At 38.4% G+C, this 16,626-nt stretch overlaps 1 protein-coding gene across 6 annotated transcripts in view; it reads left to right on the top strand.

Moving 5' to 3' along the window:
• Positions 1-16,626, top strand: part of RAD18 (RAD18 E3 ubiquitin protein ligase) — a 110,580-nt gene that overhangs the window by 65,276 nt on the left and 28,678 nt on the right. For all 6 annotated transcript variants that reach the window (XR_005795661.1, XR_005795663.1, XR_005795662.1 and 3 more), the window contains exon 11: positions 2,039-2,213. Coding sequence is in view for 3 of the 6 variants with exons in the window: in XM_040492091.1 (XP_040348025.1) it covers positions 2,039-2,213 (175 nt within the window). In the remaining 3 variants the exon portion in view is untranslated. The remainder of the gene's footprint in view (positions 1-2,038; positions 2,214-16,626) is intronic.

Here is a 16,626-nt window from a genome sequence, read left to right on the forward strand (position 1 = left end):
CTTTGTGAACAACTTGAATTTGTGCAGTTGTCAGAGGATTTTCTTAGAAAACAGTTTAGCTCCTGAAAAAATCTGGCTTAATATCTTCTGATCTGGAGAAGATTTTTGCTTATTGGTTGGATGTATCTTGAAAATGATTAATTGCTTATACTCAGGATTATGCACTTTATGTGTATATGCCTGTAAATACTGCTCTCTGTGGCATTCAGAGATGATTGGTGCTGGTAGATTGTTGTGCATGAATGCCCGTGTCTGAGGGAGGTAAAGAGTGTGTGAGAGAGGAAGGCAGACAGACTAACACAGACTCACTGAAGAGCTGAGCTTTGTGTAGCATCATACAATCAGTGTAATTTTTGCTCCTTCAAGTAAATTTACTCATTGAAGTGCCAATGTAAGTGAACAAGATACATGTTCTCTCAACTAAATCCTTCATCCATTGCTTTTTTTCTTCATTTTTATTGCACGTCTTTCGGGAGGTTTGATGTTGGAGCCTTATCTTTGGGGGCTGTGTTTGACATCCTGTTCTGACATCTATGGACAGATACATGAAAGATAACTGACTTTCAGTGCCCACAAATTGTTGAATGATGTTTGTCCCCAAGAGGGAATTTATCTTGGAGAAGCTTCTATAAGATGGGAAGAAGTATATAAGGTGATTATAAATCAGGTGCAAAAATAAAAGATAGTTTTAAGTTCAGCTCCCGCTCCCTAGTTTGTCAGCTTGATTGCATTTTCCTGGCCAGTTGAGTACTGGATGCCTGGGTTTCCTGAGTTTACTGGGTGATTGATTCTTCTTAATGTGGTCTTGGGTGCCTGTTTACAAGAAGAGATCTTAGAGCACCTGGATGGTTGTTGTGGTTAGCTTCTTTCCTTTACCCAGATAAACATTAGAGGGTACAGTTTTGTTTTGGTAATGATTTTGCTTATTGAAAGCCAGACAACATCAAGAGCTTTTTTTTTTTTTTTAAGAAATTATACTTTTGTGATGTATGCTGTTCTTTAGTATAAGAAAAACTTATTATTTCTGGGAAAATCTTGGAAATATCTTGACTGTACAGACTTACAAAGGTTTTTTTGTTTTTAAAGAATCTGTCTTATTCTTTAGTATAAATTTTCTATTTGTAATAAAACCTTGACAATTCTTTTTGGTGTCTTTTGTCGAGAGTCACTTGCCTCTGCAAACACACTGGGTGGGTGATGTGTGAGAGCTCTGCTTCTCTGGGAGGAAACTCATGAAAGGGGCGCTATTCTATTAGCACATGTGGCTTGGCTGTTAAGTACTGACTGAGTTCCTGAAGCCTAAAGACAGTGTCACTGAAATACTAGCAGAGTCCTGAAACAGATCGTGAGGGAGAGTCCTGGGCGCTGAGGAATCCTTCATGGATACTATTTCTGTACTCGTCTTTGGAGATATTTGGTCACACCTGTTATGTCACATTCTTGCCAGCACTGTCTGCAGGCCTCCAGCTTCCCTTATTTTTATTTGCGAGAGGAGACCTCAGAAATTGAGGCTCTAACAAGGGATGTGTTGGATCGAATGGAAATATTGGTTATGTCTGATTAGTTTTCCTTTTCCATAGTAAATTACTAGATTCTATTTAACAGACTAAGAGAAATGTCCAGATGGATTCACTACCACATAGTAGTCAGTGATAAATATCGAATCTTTAATGCTTTTTTATTGTGCTTCATATGTTTGTTGGTGTTCTCTGATCTATGAAATATGCAGGAATTCTCTAGTAATACTGTAAGTAGAAGCCTCATTAGAATTACACAGTTCACTACTCCTGATTTTAAAAGGAAATTTTGTTTTCAAATTAATTAATCTGGAAGTGCATGGAGTGGGCATTGTAATTAGATAGCTCATAGGAGTGTTGATTCTTATTCTCTGTCCCTGGGGTTTTGGATTCATTGTTATCTAAGCTTCCATTTTACTGAGTATAAATTGTACTGCTAAATGTAGAAATAATAAACATACAGAGGTTGTAGATTTTATGGTACTCTTAAATGTGTCTTTTTCTTTCTTTTACCTTTATAGAACAGGAAGATAAAAAGATGAAATTCTCAGACACTCTTCCCATAACAGACCACTTCCCTCAAACAAAGCTGGAATCCCCAGGGAGAATGGAGCCTGACAGACCAGATGATTCTTCCAGTTGTACTGATATTCAAGAAGAAACTCTTTCTTCATCAGAATCGGACTCATTCAATAGGTAAGAAACCTGTAGTACCGAATTATTGTAAATTTCTATTTTCCATACCTGTGCATGCTCAGACAGAAAGACACAAACAATTAGAAAGTAACTTTGAGGCATGAGGCAGTTCAGTCTTCCACTTCAGGCTCTTTTACTGCTTTGTAACTTCCACAGTGATAGCAAGCAAGGCAGTATGTGGGAGATCATTGCAGTGACCGTAGGGTGGCCTTGTTTCTTACTCTGTACCCTTTAGATAGATATTTTTTCTGGAGTCAGAAAAGGGCATGATAGACAGTGATGTTTTTGTCAAGACAGGGAGTGAAGAAGGTAAAGATGACTATACTAGAAAATAGAAATGACCAGAAAGACAGTGTATAGGAGAGAAAAACAAGAAAAATGTAATTGAGCAAGTAATGGATGGGAAAGCTTTAAAAAAGAGAGGTTTGGAGGTGAGTAATTTTTTAAAAGATATTTTTAAAAGATGATGTACTTTAGGGGCGCCTGGGTGGCGCAGTCGGTTAAGCGTCCGACTTCAGCCAGGTCACGATCTCGCGGTCCGTGGGTTCGAGCCCCGCGTCGGGCTCTGGGCTGATGGCTCAGAGCCTGGAGCTTGTTTCCGATTCAGTGTCTCCCTCTCTCTCTGCCCCTCCCCCGTTCACGCTCTGTCTCTCTCTGTCCCAAAAATAAATAAAAAACGTTGAAAAAAAAATTAAAAAAAAAAAAAAAGATGATGTACTTTAAAAGATGACCTAGTATAAAATGATTATACGTGTGTGTGTGTGTGTGTGTGTGTGTGTGTATTTATATAATTTTTGTGTTCTGGCATTCACTTTATATCATAAACCATTTGTACCCATGTTTCTACCTCATTTTTATAGCTGTTTTTAAGTGGGTGCAGAGTTTTCTTATGGTTCTGTATCATAATTGACCAAACCCTTCAGTTTCTGTTCCCCAGTGTTCTACTTAACACATCTAAAGCTGTGGTAAAGCTCTCTATGTATAGAGCCTTTTGTTTCTAATAAATTATTTCTTTATTTTTAACACCATTTTGACCATAGTATGTGTTGCTGCCTTCTAAATGAATTATACCAATTTTAAAATGCTACAACCTGTGTGTGAATGTGTCTAGACATTATTTAATCTTTGATATTTCTTCATGTAAAAATTAACAATGCTGTAGAATGATAGATTGTCTAATCTGAAACATCAAATTAAGAGGAAAATTTTTTATAAGAAGACTATACCCAAAACCCCTCTGCTTTCCAAGGATTCTTAGGAAACGGTTTCAAATTATTCAGGCTGAGGTATTAGGAAGGGAAAATCTTCTCACTTCGCCCCTAATGTTTTCAAGGTCAAAAACACCTCTCAAGTTGGGTAAGGGAAGAACACATGGTGGCCTGAGCGTTGTCCCTTTTGTCTAAGAGTATGGTACTGCAAGCCATTCCTTCAAGTCCAGTAGGCAGTATTTTTTTTTTTTTTAAATACCAGTCATGTAGGAATGCAGGGTAAAAATGGAAGAAAATCAGGGTCCACGTGAGTATGAATTAGTTTTTTCTTGTTTGCACCCTATTTTTTTCCCTAATATATGAAATTTATTGTCAAATTGGTTTCCATAAAACACCCAGTGCTCATCCCAAAAGATGCCCTCTTCATTGCCCATCACCTCCCCTCCCTCCCACCCCCCATCAACCCTCAGTTTGTTCTCAGTTTTTAAGAGTCTCTTATGTTTGGGTTCTCTCCCACTCTAACCTCTTTTTTTTTTTTTTTTTCCCTTCCTCTCCCCCATGGGTTTCTGTTAAGTTTCTCAGGATCCACATAAAAGTGAACACATATGGTATCTGTCTTTCTCTGTATGGCTTATTTCACTTATCATCACACTCTCCAGTTCCATCCACATTGCTACAAAAGGCCATATTTCATTCTTTCTCATTGCCACGTAGTACTCCATTATGTATATAAACCACAATTTCTTTATCCATTCATCAGTTGATGGACATTTAGGCTCTTTCCACAATTTGGCTACTGTTGAGAGTGCTGCTATAAACATTGGGGTACAAGTGCTCCTATGCATCAGTACTCCTGTATCCCTTGGGTAAATTCCTAGCAGTGCTATTGCTGGGTCATAGGGTAGGTCTATTTTTAATTTTTTGAGGAACCTCCACACTGTTTTCCAGAGCGGCTGCACCGATTTGCATTCCCACCAACAGTGCAAGAGGGTTCCTGTTTCTCCACATCCTCGCCAGCATCTATAGTCTTCTGATTTGTTCATTTTGGCCACTCTGACTGGCGTGAGGTGATATCTGAGTGTGGTTTTGAATTGTATTTCCCTGATGAAGAGCGACGTTGAGCATCTTTTCATGTGCCTGTTGGCCATCTGGATGTCTTCTTTAGAGAAGTGTCTATTCATGTTTTCTGCCCATTTCTTCACTGGATTATTTGTTTTTCGGGTGTGGAGTTTGGTGAGCTCTTTATAGATTTTGGATACTAGCCTTTTGTCCGATATGTCAATTTGCAAATATCTTTTCCCATTCCGTTGTTTGCCTTTTAGTTTTGTTGATTTTTTCCTTTGCTGTGCAGAAGCATTTTATCTTCATGAGGTCCCAATAGTTAATTTTTGCTTTTAATTCCCTTGCCTTTGGGGATGTGTCAGGTAAGGAATTGCTGCGGCTAAGGTCAGAGAGGTTTTTTCCTGCTTTCTCCTCTAGTGTTTTGATGGTTTCCTGTCTCACATTCAGGTCCTTTATCCATTTTGAGTTTATTTTTGTGAATGGTGTAAGAAAGCTTCATTCTTCTGCATGTTGCTGTCCAGTTCTCCCAGCACCATTTGTTAAAGAGACTGTCTTTTTTCCATTGGATATTCTTTCCTGCTTTGTCAAAGATTAGTTGGCCATACGTTTGTGGATCTAATTCTGGGGTTTCTATTCTATTCCATTGGTCTATGTGTCTGTTTTTGTGCCAATACCATGCTGTCTTGGTGATGACAGCTTTGTAGTAGAGGCTAAAGTCTGGGATTGTGATGCCTCCTGCTTTGGTCTTCTTCTTCAAAATTACTTTGGCTATTCGGGGCCTTTTGTGGTTCCATATGAATTTTAGGATTGCTTGTTCTAGCTTCGAGAAGAATGCTGGTGCAATTTTGACTGGGATTGCATTGAATGTGTACATAGCTTTGGGTGGTATTGACATTTTAACAATATTTATTTTTCCAATGAGCATGGAATTCCATGAGCATGGAATGTTTTTCCATTTCTTTATATCTTCTTCAATTTCCTTCATAAGCTTTCTATAGTTTTCAGCATACAGATCTTTTACATCTTTGGTTAGATTTATTCCTAGGTATTTTATGCTTCTTGGTGCAATTGTGAATGGGATCAGTTTCTTTATTTGTCTTTCTGTTGCTTCATTATTAGTGTATAAGAATGCAACTGATTTCTGTACATTGATTTTGTATCCTGCAACTTTGCTGAATTCATGTATCAGTTCTAGCAGACTTTTGGTGGAGTCTATCGGATTTTCCATGTATAATATCATGTCATCTGCAAAAATTGAAAGCTTGACTTCATCTTTGCCAATTTTGATGTCTTTGATTTCCTTTTGTTGTCTGATTGCTGATGCTAGAACTTCCAACATATATGTTAAACAACAGCGGTGAGAGTGGACATCCCTGTCGTGTTCCTGATCTCAGGGAAAAAGCTCTCAGTTTTTCCCCATTGAGGATGATGTTAGCTGTGGGCTTTTCATAAATGGCTTTTATGATCTTTAAGTATGTTCCTTCTGTCCTGACTTTCTCGAGGGTTTTCATTAAGAAAGGTTGCTGAATTTTGTCAAAGGCCTTTTGTGCATCGATTGACAGGATCATATGGTTCTTATCCTTTCTTTTATTAATGTGATGTATCACACTGATTTGCAAATGTTGAACCGGCCCTGCATCCCAGGAATGAATCCCACTTGATCATGGTGAATAATTCTTTTTGTATGCTGTTGAATTCGATTTGCTGGTATCTTATTGAGAATTTTTGCATCCATATTCATCAGGGATATTGGCTGGTAGTTCTCTTTTTTTACTGGGTCTCTGTCTGGTTTAGGAATCAAAGTAATACTGGCTTCATAGAATGAGTCTCGAAGTTTTCCTTCCCTTTCTATTTTTTGGAATAGCTTGAGAAGGATAGGTATTATCTCTGCTTTAAACGTCTGGTAGAACTCCCCTGGGAAGCCATCTGGTCCTGGACTCTTATTTGTTGGGAGATTTTTGATGACTGATTCAATTTCTTCGCTGGTTATGGGTCTGTTCAAGCTTTCTATTTCCTCCTGGTTGAGTTTTGGAAGCGTGTGGGTGTTTAGGAATTTGTCCATTTCTTCCAGGTTGTCCAGTTTGTTGGCATATAATTTTTCATAGTATTCCCTGATAATTGTTTGTATCTCTGAGGGATTGGTTGTAATAATTCCATTTTCATTCATGATTTTATCTATTTGGGTCATCTCCCTTTTCTTTTTGAGAAGCCTGGCTAGAGGTTTGTCAATTTCGTTTATTTTTTCAAAAAACCAACTCTTGGTTTCGTTGATCTGCTCTACAGTTTTTTTAGATTCTATATTGTTTATTTCTGCTCTGATCTTTATTATTTTTCTTCTTCTGCTGGGCTTGGGGTGTCTTTGCTGCTCTGCTTCTCTTTCCTTTAGGTGTGCTGTTAGTTTTGTATTTGGGATTTTTCTTGTTTCTTGAGATAGGCCTGGATTGCAATGTATTTTCCTCTCAGGACTGCATTCGCTGCATCCCAAAGCGTTTGGATTGTTGTATTTTCATTTTCGTTTGTTTCCATATATTTTTTAATTTCTTCTCTAATTGCCTGACTGACCCATTCATTCTTTAGTAGGGTGTTCTTTAACCTCCATGCTTTTGGAGGTTTTCCAGACTTTTTCCTGTGGTTGATTTCAGGCTTCATAGCATTTTGGTCTGAAAGTATGCATGGTATGATCTCAATTCTTGTGTACTTATGAAGGGCTGTTTTGTGACCCAGTATGTGATCTATCTTGGAGAATGTTCCATGTGCACTCGAGAAGAAAATATATTCTGTTGCTTTGGGATGCAGAGTTCTAAATATATCTGTCAAGTCCATCTGATCCAATGTATCATTCAAGGCCCTTGTTTCTTTATTGACGATGTGTCTAGATGATCTATCCATTGTTGTAAGTGGGGTATTAAAGTACCCTGCAATTACCACATTCTTGTCGATAAGATTGCTTATGTTTGTGATTAATTGTTTCATATATTTGGGGGCTCCCGTATTCGGTGCATAGACATTTATAATTGTTAGCTCTTCTTGATGGATAGACCCTGTAATTATTATATAATGCCCTTCTTTATCTCTTGTTACAGCCTTTAATTTAAAGTCTATTTTGTCTGATATAAGTATGGCTACTCCAGCTTTCTTTTGGCTTCCAGTAGCATGATAAATAGTTCTCCATCCCCTCACTTACAATCTGAAAGTGTCCTCAGGTCTAAAATGAGTCTCTTGTAGACAGCAAATAGATGGGTCTTGTTTTTTTATCCATTCTGATACCCTATGTCTTTTGGTTGGCGCATTTAGTCCATTTACATTCAGTGTTATTATAGAAAGATATGTCTGTAGGTTTCATGCTTTTAGCAATGTCTCTGGTGTTTTGTCTCACAGGATCCCCCTTAGGATCTCTTGTAGGGCTGGTTTAGTGGTGATGAATTCTTTCAGTTTTTGTTTGTTTGGGAAGACCTTTATCTCTCCTATTCTAAATGACAGATTTGCTGGATAGAGGATTCTCGGCTGCGTATTTTTTTCTGTTCATCACATTGAAGATTTTCTGCCATTCCTTTCTGGCCTGCCAAGTTTCAATAGAGAGATCGGTCACAAGTCTTATAGGTCTCCCTTTATATGTTAGAGCGTGTTTATCCCTAGCTGCTTTCAGAATTTTCTCTTTATCCTTGTATTTTGCCAGTTTCACTATGATACATCGTGCAGAAGATCGATTCAAGTTACATCTGAAGGGAGTTCTCTGTGCCTCTTGGATTTCAATGCCTTTTTCCTTCCCCAGATCAAGGAAGTTCTCAGCTATTATTTCTTCAAGTACCCCTTCAGCACCTTTCCCTCTCTCTTCCTCCTCTGGAATACCAATTATGCGTAGATTATTTCTCTTTAGTGCATCACTTAGTTCTCTAATTTTCCGCTCATACTCCTGGATTTTTTTATCTCTCTTTTTCTCAGCTGCTTCTTTTTCCATAATTTTATCTTCTAGTTCACCTATTCTCTCCTCTGCCTCTTCAATCCGAGCTGTGGTCGTCTCCATTTTATTTTGCAGCTCATTGATAGCATTTTTTAGCTCCTCCTGGCTGTTCCTTAGTCCCTTGATCTCTGTAGCAATAGATTCTCTGCTGTCCTTTATACTGTTTTCAGGCCCAGCGATTAATTTTGTGACTATTATTCTAAATTCACTTTCTGTTATATTATTTAAATCATTTTTGATCAGTTCGTTAGCTGTTGTTATTTCTTGGAGGTTTTTTCTAGGGGAATTCTTCTGTTTCGTCATTTTGGGTAGACCCTGGAGTGGTGAGGAACTGCGGGGCACTTCCCCTGTGCTGTCTTGAATAACTTGCGTTGGTGGGCGGGGCCGCAGTTAGACCTGATGTCTGCCTGCAGCCCACCGCTGGGGCCACAGTCAGACTGGTGTGTGCCTTCTCTTCCCCTCTCCTAGGGGCAGGATTCACTGTGGGGTGGCGTGGCCCATCTGGGCTACTTGCACACTGCCAGGCTTGTGGTGCTGGGGGTCTGGCGTATTAGCTGGGGTGGATCAGCAGGGTGCACAGGGGCGGGAGGGGCAGGCTCAGCTTGCTTTTCCTTCGGAGATCTGCTTCGGGATGGTCCCCTCTTCCATGGACCTCTTGTCTACACTTGGCTCCGGAGAATCCATTCTGCTAGTCTTCTGGCGATTTTCTGGGTTATTTAGGCAGGTGTGGGTGGAATCTAAGTGATCTGCAGGACGCGGTGAGCCCGGCATCCTCCTACGCCGCCATCTTCCTAGAAGCCTCTGCACCGAGTATGAATTAGTTTTATTTATTTATTTATTTTTATTTATTTTTTTAATTTTTTCAATATATGAAGTTTATTGTCAAATTGGTTTCCATACAACACCCAGTGCTCATCCCAAAAGGTGCCCTCCTCAATACCCATCACCCACCCTCCCCTCCCTCCCACCCCCCATCAACTCTCAGTTTATTCTCAGTTTTTAAGAGTCTCTTATGCTTTGGCTCTCTTCCACTCTCACCTCTTTTTTTTTTTTTTTTTCCCCTTCCCCATGGGTTTCTGTTAAGTTTCTCACGATCCACATAAGAGTGAAAACATATGGTATCTGTCTTTCTCTGTATGGCTTATTTCACTTATCATCACACTCTCCAGTTCCATCCATGTTGCTACAAAGGGCCATATTTCATTCTTTCTCATTGCCACTTAGTACTCCATTATGTATATAACCCCCACTTTCTTTATCCATTCATCAGTTGATGGACATTTAGGCTCTTTCCATAATTTGACTATTGTTGAGAGTGCTGCTATAAACATTGGGGTACAAGTGCTCCTATGCATCAGTACTCCTGTATCCCTTGGGTAAATTCCTAGCAGTGCTATTGCTGGGTCATAGGGTAGGTCTATTTTTAATTTTTTGAGGAACCTCCACACTGTTTTCCAGAGTGGCTGCACCAATTTGCATTCCCACCAACAGTGCAAGAGGGTTCCCGTTTCTCTACATCCTCGCCAGCATCTGTAGTCTCCTGATTTGTTCATTTTGGCCACTCTGACTGGTGTGAGGTGATATCTGAGTGTGGTTTTGAATTGTATTTCCCTGATGAAGAGCGACGTTGAGCATCTTTTCATGTGCCTGTTGGCCATCTGGATGTCTTCTTTAGAGAAGTGTCTATTCATGTTTTCTGCCTATTTCTTCCCTGGGTTATTTGTTTTTCGGGTGTGGAGTTTGGTGAGCTCTTTATAGACTTTGGGAATTAGTTTTTAACCATAGTCACAGAATGCCTTAATGTCTGGGAATGCCTGGGTGAGACGGGACACATTTGAAGTGGGGGAAGGGAAGAAAGTGTAGGAGGAAATGCATGGCAGCCAGATGTGTATTTATTTATCTGGTGTGGGATGATGGGAAGTAGGGTGAGTTTGTTGGAGGTCTTGGCCTCAGACAGATATATTGGCATCACCAAAATCTGAGAGGATTATTAAACCACTAAAAATGTTTTTAAAAATTTTTATTTTAGGGGCGCCTGGGTGGCGCAGTCGGTTAAGCCTCCGACTTCAGCCAGGTCACGATCTCGCGGTCTGTGAGTTCGAGCCCCGCGTCAGGCTCTGAGCTGATGGCTCGGAGCCTGGAGCCTGTTTCCGATGCTGTGTCTCCCTCTCTCTCTGCCCCTCCCCCATTCATGCTCTGTTTCTCTCTGTCCCAAAAATAAATAAAAAACGTTGAAAAAAAAAATTAAAAAAAAATTTTTTATTTTAATGTTTATTTATTGTTGAGAGAGAGGGAGGGAGGATGTTGGGGAGGGGCAGAGAGAGAGGGAGACACAATCAGAAGCAGGCTCCAGGCTCTGAATTGTCAGCACAAAGCCTGACGCAGGGCTCGAACTCTCAAACCATGAAATCATGACCTGAGTTGAAGTCAGATGCTTAACCGACTGAGCCATCCAGGCATCCCTAAAAAATGTCTTTAGTGTAAGCTCTTATATTCTGTTTCACCTTTTATTTAGTTCTGCACATGTGTATGTCTGCACACACACATGCACCCACATCTCATGGAACTCCCTACTCATTGCACATATTAATGGCTTTTTTGAGATATAAGTTACATAGTGCGCAATTCACTTGTGCAAGTATACACTTTAATAGTTTCTGGCATATTCCCAAAATCGTAGAACCATCACTACAATGTTAGAGCATTTTCATCACCTCAAAAAGAACCTTCATACTCATTAGCCATATTCCTCCCAGCTCTGCCTGCCTGTGGCAGCCACTCATCTCCTTTCCATCTCTATTGATGTGCCTATTCTGGACAGTTCATACCAATGGGATCAAACAGTGTGTGGTCTTTTGTGACTGGTTTCTGTTACTTAGCATAATGTGTTTGAGGTTCATTCATGTTATGACATGTTTCCCTTTACAGTGTAGGATATTATTCTGTTGTATGGATATACATTTTATTATTCACTTATTAGCTCATTGATATTTGGGTTTTTTTTTTTTTATTGCAATCTTATTAGGAAAAAGAATCATTGAGTTTGCTTGTACACTTTGGAACATAGCTTTAGGAACTGTATATGAGGATTTACTTGGCCTGTCCTTGAGAAAGTAGGCAGTGTCTATTACTCATATCTCAGATGTGAGTAACTGGTCTATACATTGTAAATATTAAGTATGTTTTAATCTTTATATTTTTTATTTTATTTAAATTCTTTTTTATACACCTTTTTTTATTTGTCCTGTCATTTTGTCTATCTAAGAGTTTTAAGTTTAAAAGATAGAGTGTGTTCCTTATATAATACCTAGAAGCCAAGGCCAAAGGGAGTGTGAGAATGAAGTGAGCCTTTACTAGTGGTATTTGCTTTGATACCAGGACAGAGCACTGGGCAACTGATTCAAGACAAGACTGCCGAGGATTAAGTATGCAGCGGGAAGCTGTAGCGGGAGGAGTAGTAGGCATACACATGACTGGCGGTGCAGCAGGATCTGCTGGGTGATTTGGGAATCAATCTTTTGAAGTCTTTCCGTATCTATGAAAAACATATAAAAACCTCTTATTATCTCAGATCTGTTGGGAAGATGAAATGAGGTAATAGATCTGAGAATCTTGGATAAATATGTGATTATTTTACTTTATAAAGATGGGGTCAGTTACATTGCCTTCAGTAATGCTGCAAAAGTTGGGACTCTGTGGCTGGACATTGCATCTTCTTCCTTCTAAATCTTCAGCTAAATCACATAGGTTATCTTCTTTTCCCTCTCCCCACCCCCATTTCTGTTCTGAACTTTGCTAGAGAAAGTTATGAGCCTGGGCTAATTAGTTCCATTCAGAATTCATTTTATTTGGCCTCATCTAGGTGCTTGCTACTGAGGCATAGTTCTAAGTTACTCTCTTCTGCATTTCCCATGGTGCCTAGTCCACACCGGTTGCTTGTGTCTGTGTCCTCACCTTCAGTAGATACCATGTCTTGCGGCTCACCAACGCCAGCTAATCTGACTTGCCTCCAGCTCTGCCTTTCCATTTTAAGGCCTCTTGTAATTTCTGACCTCTTCTTTCCTGTTTCTCATAACAGCAAGACAGATTTCTTAAGACATTTCTAATTAATTTCCTTAATGAGAAAAAGACATTTCTTTTTTTAAAAATAATTATATTTTTGATTTTGATTCCAGTGTAGTTAACATATGGTGTTATATTAGTTTCAGGTATATAATATGATTCACCAGTTCTGCATTACACAGTACTCCTCATGATAAGTGTACTTTTTTTTTTTTGAGGGGGAGAGAGTGTGGGGAAGGGGTAGAGAGAGAATTTTAAGCAGGCTCCATGCTCAGTGCAGAGCCTAATGTGGGGCTTGATCTCATGACCCTGAGCTCATGACCTGAGCCGAAATCAAGAGTTGGACACTCAACCAGCTGAGCCACCAGGTGCCCCGATAAGTGTACTCTTTAATCCCCTTCATGTATTTCACACATCTCCCTACCTACTTCCCCTCTGGTAACCATCAGTTTGTAGTGAAGAATCTGTTTCTTGGTTTGTGTCTCTTTTTGTTGTTGTTATTCCTTTGTTCCTTTGTTTTATTTCTTAAATTACACATATAAGTGAAATCATGTAGTATTTGTCTTTCTCTGACTTGTTTTGCTTTGTATAATACTCTAACTCCATCCATGGTATTGCAAATAGCAAGATTTCATTCTTTTTTTATGGCTGAATAGTATTCCATTGTATATGTGTATACCATGTCTTTATCCATTCATCAGTTGATGCACACTTGGGCTGCTTCCATAACTTGGCTGTTGTAAATAATGCTGCCATAAAGGAGACATAATATTTCTTAAGATAAATTCATCTACCTCCTGTACGACATTACTCTGTCAGTCGTTCCTCAGGTTTGTTCTTGGATGGCCTCATTCAGCCCTTCCTATGATCACTTTCTCTCTCATTCTTCACACTAAGCAGAAGTAATTTCTGCTGCTTCTGTGAGTTCCTGTAGCAGGGTATCTGAATTCCACAGCAGTTTATCTAAATTAAATCCTATCTTGTATTATGGTTATTTGACTATTTTTGTCATTCCTATTGTTACTCATCAGAGTCCTTAAGAATTGAGTCTGTCACTTATTTTTGAAAAAGTCTCCTGCCAAGAGTTTATCACTAGTCTGCTATTACTACTAGACCTTTATTAAGTGAACATTGCTTCTAAGACATACATTTTCTTTTAATGTCTGAAATTGTGTCTGAATGTCTGAAATTGTGATGTGTATTGTAATCAATGGCATCTTACGGTTGCTACCAGCCAGGTTGTAGTCCTGATGTATTTACCAGTTCACAAGCATCATGGCTTTCCAGACTGTTATCATTTCAGTTGAGTTATGTGCATTGTTGTCATATCATTGGTTTGTATTTTAAACTATATTTCACAAATTAATGAGAGAAAAAAGTTACTGTGTATGAAGGAAGTGCAGCAGAGTATAAGTTTCATGTTAGGAAGGCAGTATTCATCATCGAATGAATGGCTGCAATTCCATCTTCTTGCAGAACAATCAAGTGATTTATGGGATGTAGGAAAGAAAAATACCCACAAGTCTGAAGACTTGTTACAGTTTTGTTAATGAGCTATGTGCAAAGGATTGTCTGTTTGTTACATGACCAACTGAAGGCAGGAGAAATGGTTAGTTAAATCTCTTGGAAGAAATTTCAAAGTAATAACAGCATGACTGATTCACATTGCAAATGACTATTGTTAGGGTGTCACACATCAATTTGTCAGACCCTTCTTGATGTCTTCAAACAGAAGCTGCTTCTAGTCACATGAAACATGACTGAGGAAAGAGACAAAATTAGGAATTCAGTTTGCAAAATGGATGTCAGTGCCTTCGATGAAATTCCTGGAGGGGTGCCTGGGTGGCTCAGTCGGTTGAGCATATGATTCTTGATTTCAGCTCAGGTCATGATCCCAGGGTTGTGGGATCGAGCCCTGCATTAGGCTCCACCCTGATCATGGAGACTGCTTAAGATTCTCTCTCTCTCTCTCTCTCTCTCTCTCTCTCTCTCTCTCTCTCTCTCAAATTAAAAGAAAAATTCATGGAGACAGTATTCAAGTATTGTTGAGAAATGCTGTATCTCCACTGCTGTTGGTAGTACACACGGTAACTTTGTGAGGGAAGGTTCAAGCATCATAGATACTGAGTCAGAACATGATGAAAAAGAGTCAGGCTCCAGTTCTGAAGATACTTTGGGAATACTTTAACCAGTTTTTTTCAGTTGTTTTTTTTTTTTTTAAATATATGCACAACAATGGTATAAGATAAAAACCTTTGTCTCCATATGTTTAAAAGAAGTCTCTGGATATGTAAGTAAAAATTCCAAGCGAAAAGGAAGTCTTATATCACAGTTGAATTGACCTCAGTTTTTTCTAAGGGTCATTAAATAATGGTTCATCCTGCCATCATTGTTGTCTTAGGTGTTTGAAATGCAGTATTTGATTATGAGCAAGGTCTCTGACTCACTTCAAATACAATTTCGTCACCTAGTTGGAAACTCATAAAGTATATCCTAATACTGGCTGGTGTTACCCTGGTGAAAGCTGTCACGAAGTATAGCGATCCATTGGTTATGGCTGTTGTTATTTAGTGACTACAAAAGCTGAAAAGTCAAAAGAGATACCCATTTGATTCGGGTAATTAGCTCCATAGAAATCAGTAAAAGAATTCAAAGTGAGAAGGGGACCCATCACAACCAAATACTTCTAGTACATTCTTAGCATATTAGAGGTAAGTTGTCTTTACTTATCTGGTCCAACTTTTATTTTTCATAATATTCAGCCATCAGATGGAAGGTTAGTACCCTTGTTGAGATCTTTTCCAACCCTGAAATTCCATAATCCTATTATTTTTAATGAGTATAGTAGTTGGTAAGTTACCTGTGTTCTTTTACCACTGTTCATTGCAGATCATGAATCAACCTTCTAGCGTTATAGTTATTGCTTATATATTAAAATGCTTCTCTCTGTATTCTCTTCAGTTTTTACAAAAATTTCTTTTTTTTCTTTTAATGATAATTTTGTCACTTTCATTGTAAAGCCATACATTTCCAGAAGCACTTTTAAATTAGATGTTGTGCATGTTTGTTGTGAAGGATAGAAAATTTAGGTAAACAGAAAGAATAAAATTCCATAATTTTATCAGCCAGAAATAACTCCATGTTAACATTTTCATGTGTAGATCCTTCTAAAGATAGAGGTATGGACAGATGGATAGATAAATGAACATTTTTAAATGTTAAAAAGATCATAATATTTTATAATTTTTTGTGCATTTTTATTCTTTTAAGAGAAAAGTCATGCTGTTTCAGATCTCATGTGAGTGCAAATCTATTGCCAATTGTTCTGAACTCATGCAGTCATGCTCTAATACAGAGTATAGATCTAACTATTATACTGTTGAATAAAGATGTTAGTTTTCCTTGTGTTAGAACAGTAATCAAACTTACATAATATGGCAGAGTGACAACTAAGCATAATCTTATTTTGAGAACCAATAGGTATGTCAATCCAAATAATTATTGAGATGAAGCTGTTTTGTTGCTAAATTGATTCTTAACTCTTAAGTAAGTACTCTTTAGAATTTGAAATATGAATGCTGTAATGATTCTCTGTTGCCCAACATGAAGACAGATAATAAATTGATTAGAATTTTATATTTTCATACAACTTCTTGCTAGGTGATTTCTGGGAGTTTAAGAGACTTGTCCAGATTTCCGTAAAATAGCTTATTGTTCTTCTTAATGAAAAAGAGAGAGCTTTTGTTCCCTGAGTTTTGGCAAGCAGAGAAAAGTGCATTTTTATTGGGTGCTACGTTATAAGAAAAGATGCTCTTGATTATGACTCTATAGAGGAGGCTTTATCTTCATGCAGGGAAGAATAGTAGTCATGCTTTTCTTTGGAAGAAGCTTTAGATCATTATTTTAAAAATATGTACTGGTGCACTTTAGTTCTAGGCAAAAAAAATTTATAAAGAGACATTGTGTTGTGGCCTAACTGAAGAAATTTCAATAAGCTCTATAGATTAGATAATGTTGCTACGTCAGTATTCAGTTTTCTGGTTTCAGTAATTTCATTGTTGTCATGGAAGTGAATGTAGTTGTTCTGAAGAAATGTACACTGAAGGGTTAAAGGGGCATA

Source organism: Herpailurus yagouaroundi, unplaced genomic scaffold (genome assembly GCF_014898765.1).
Source record: "Herpailurus yagouaroundi ecotype Mexico unplaced genomic scaffold, PumYag 183, whole genome shotgun sequence".
Taxonomy (NCBI): Eukaryota; Metazoa; Chordata; class Mammalia; order Carnivora; family Felidae; genus Herpailurus; species Herpailurus yagouaroundi.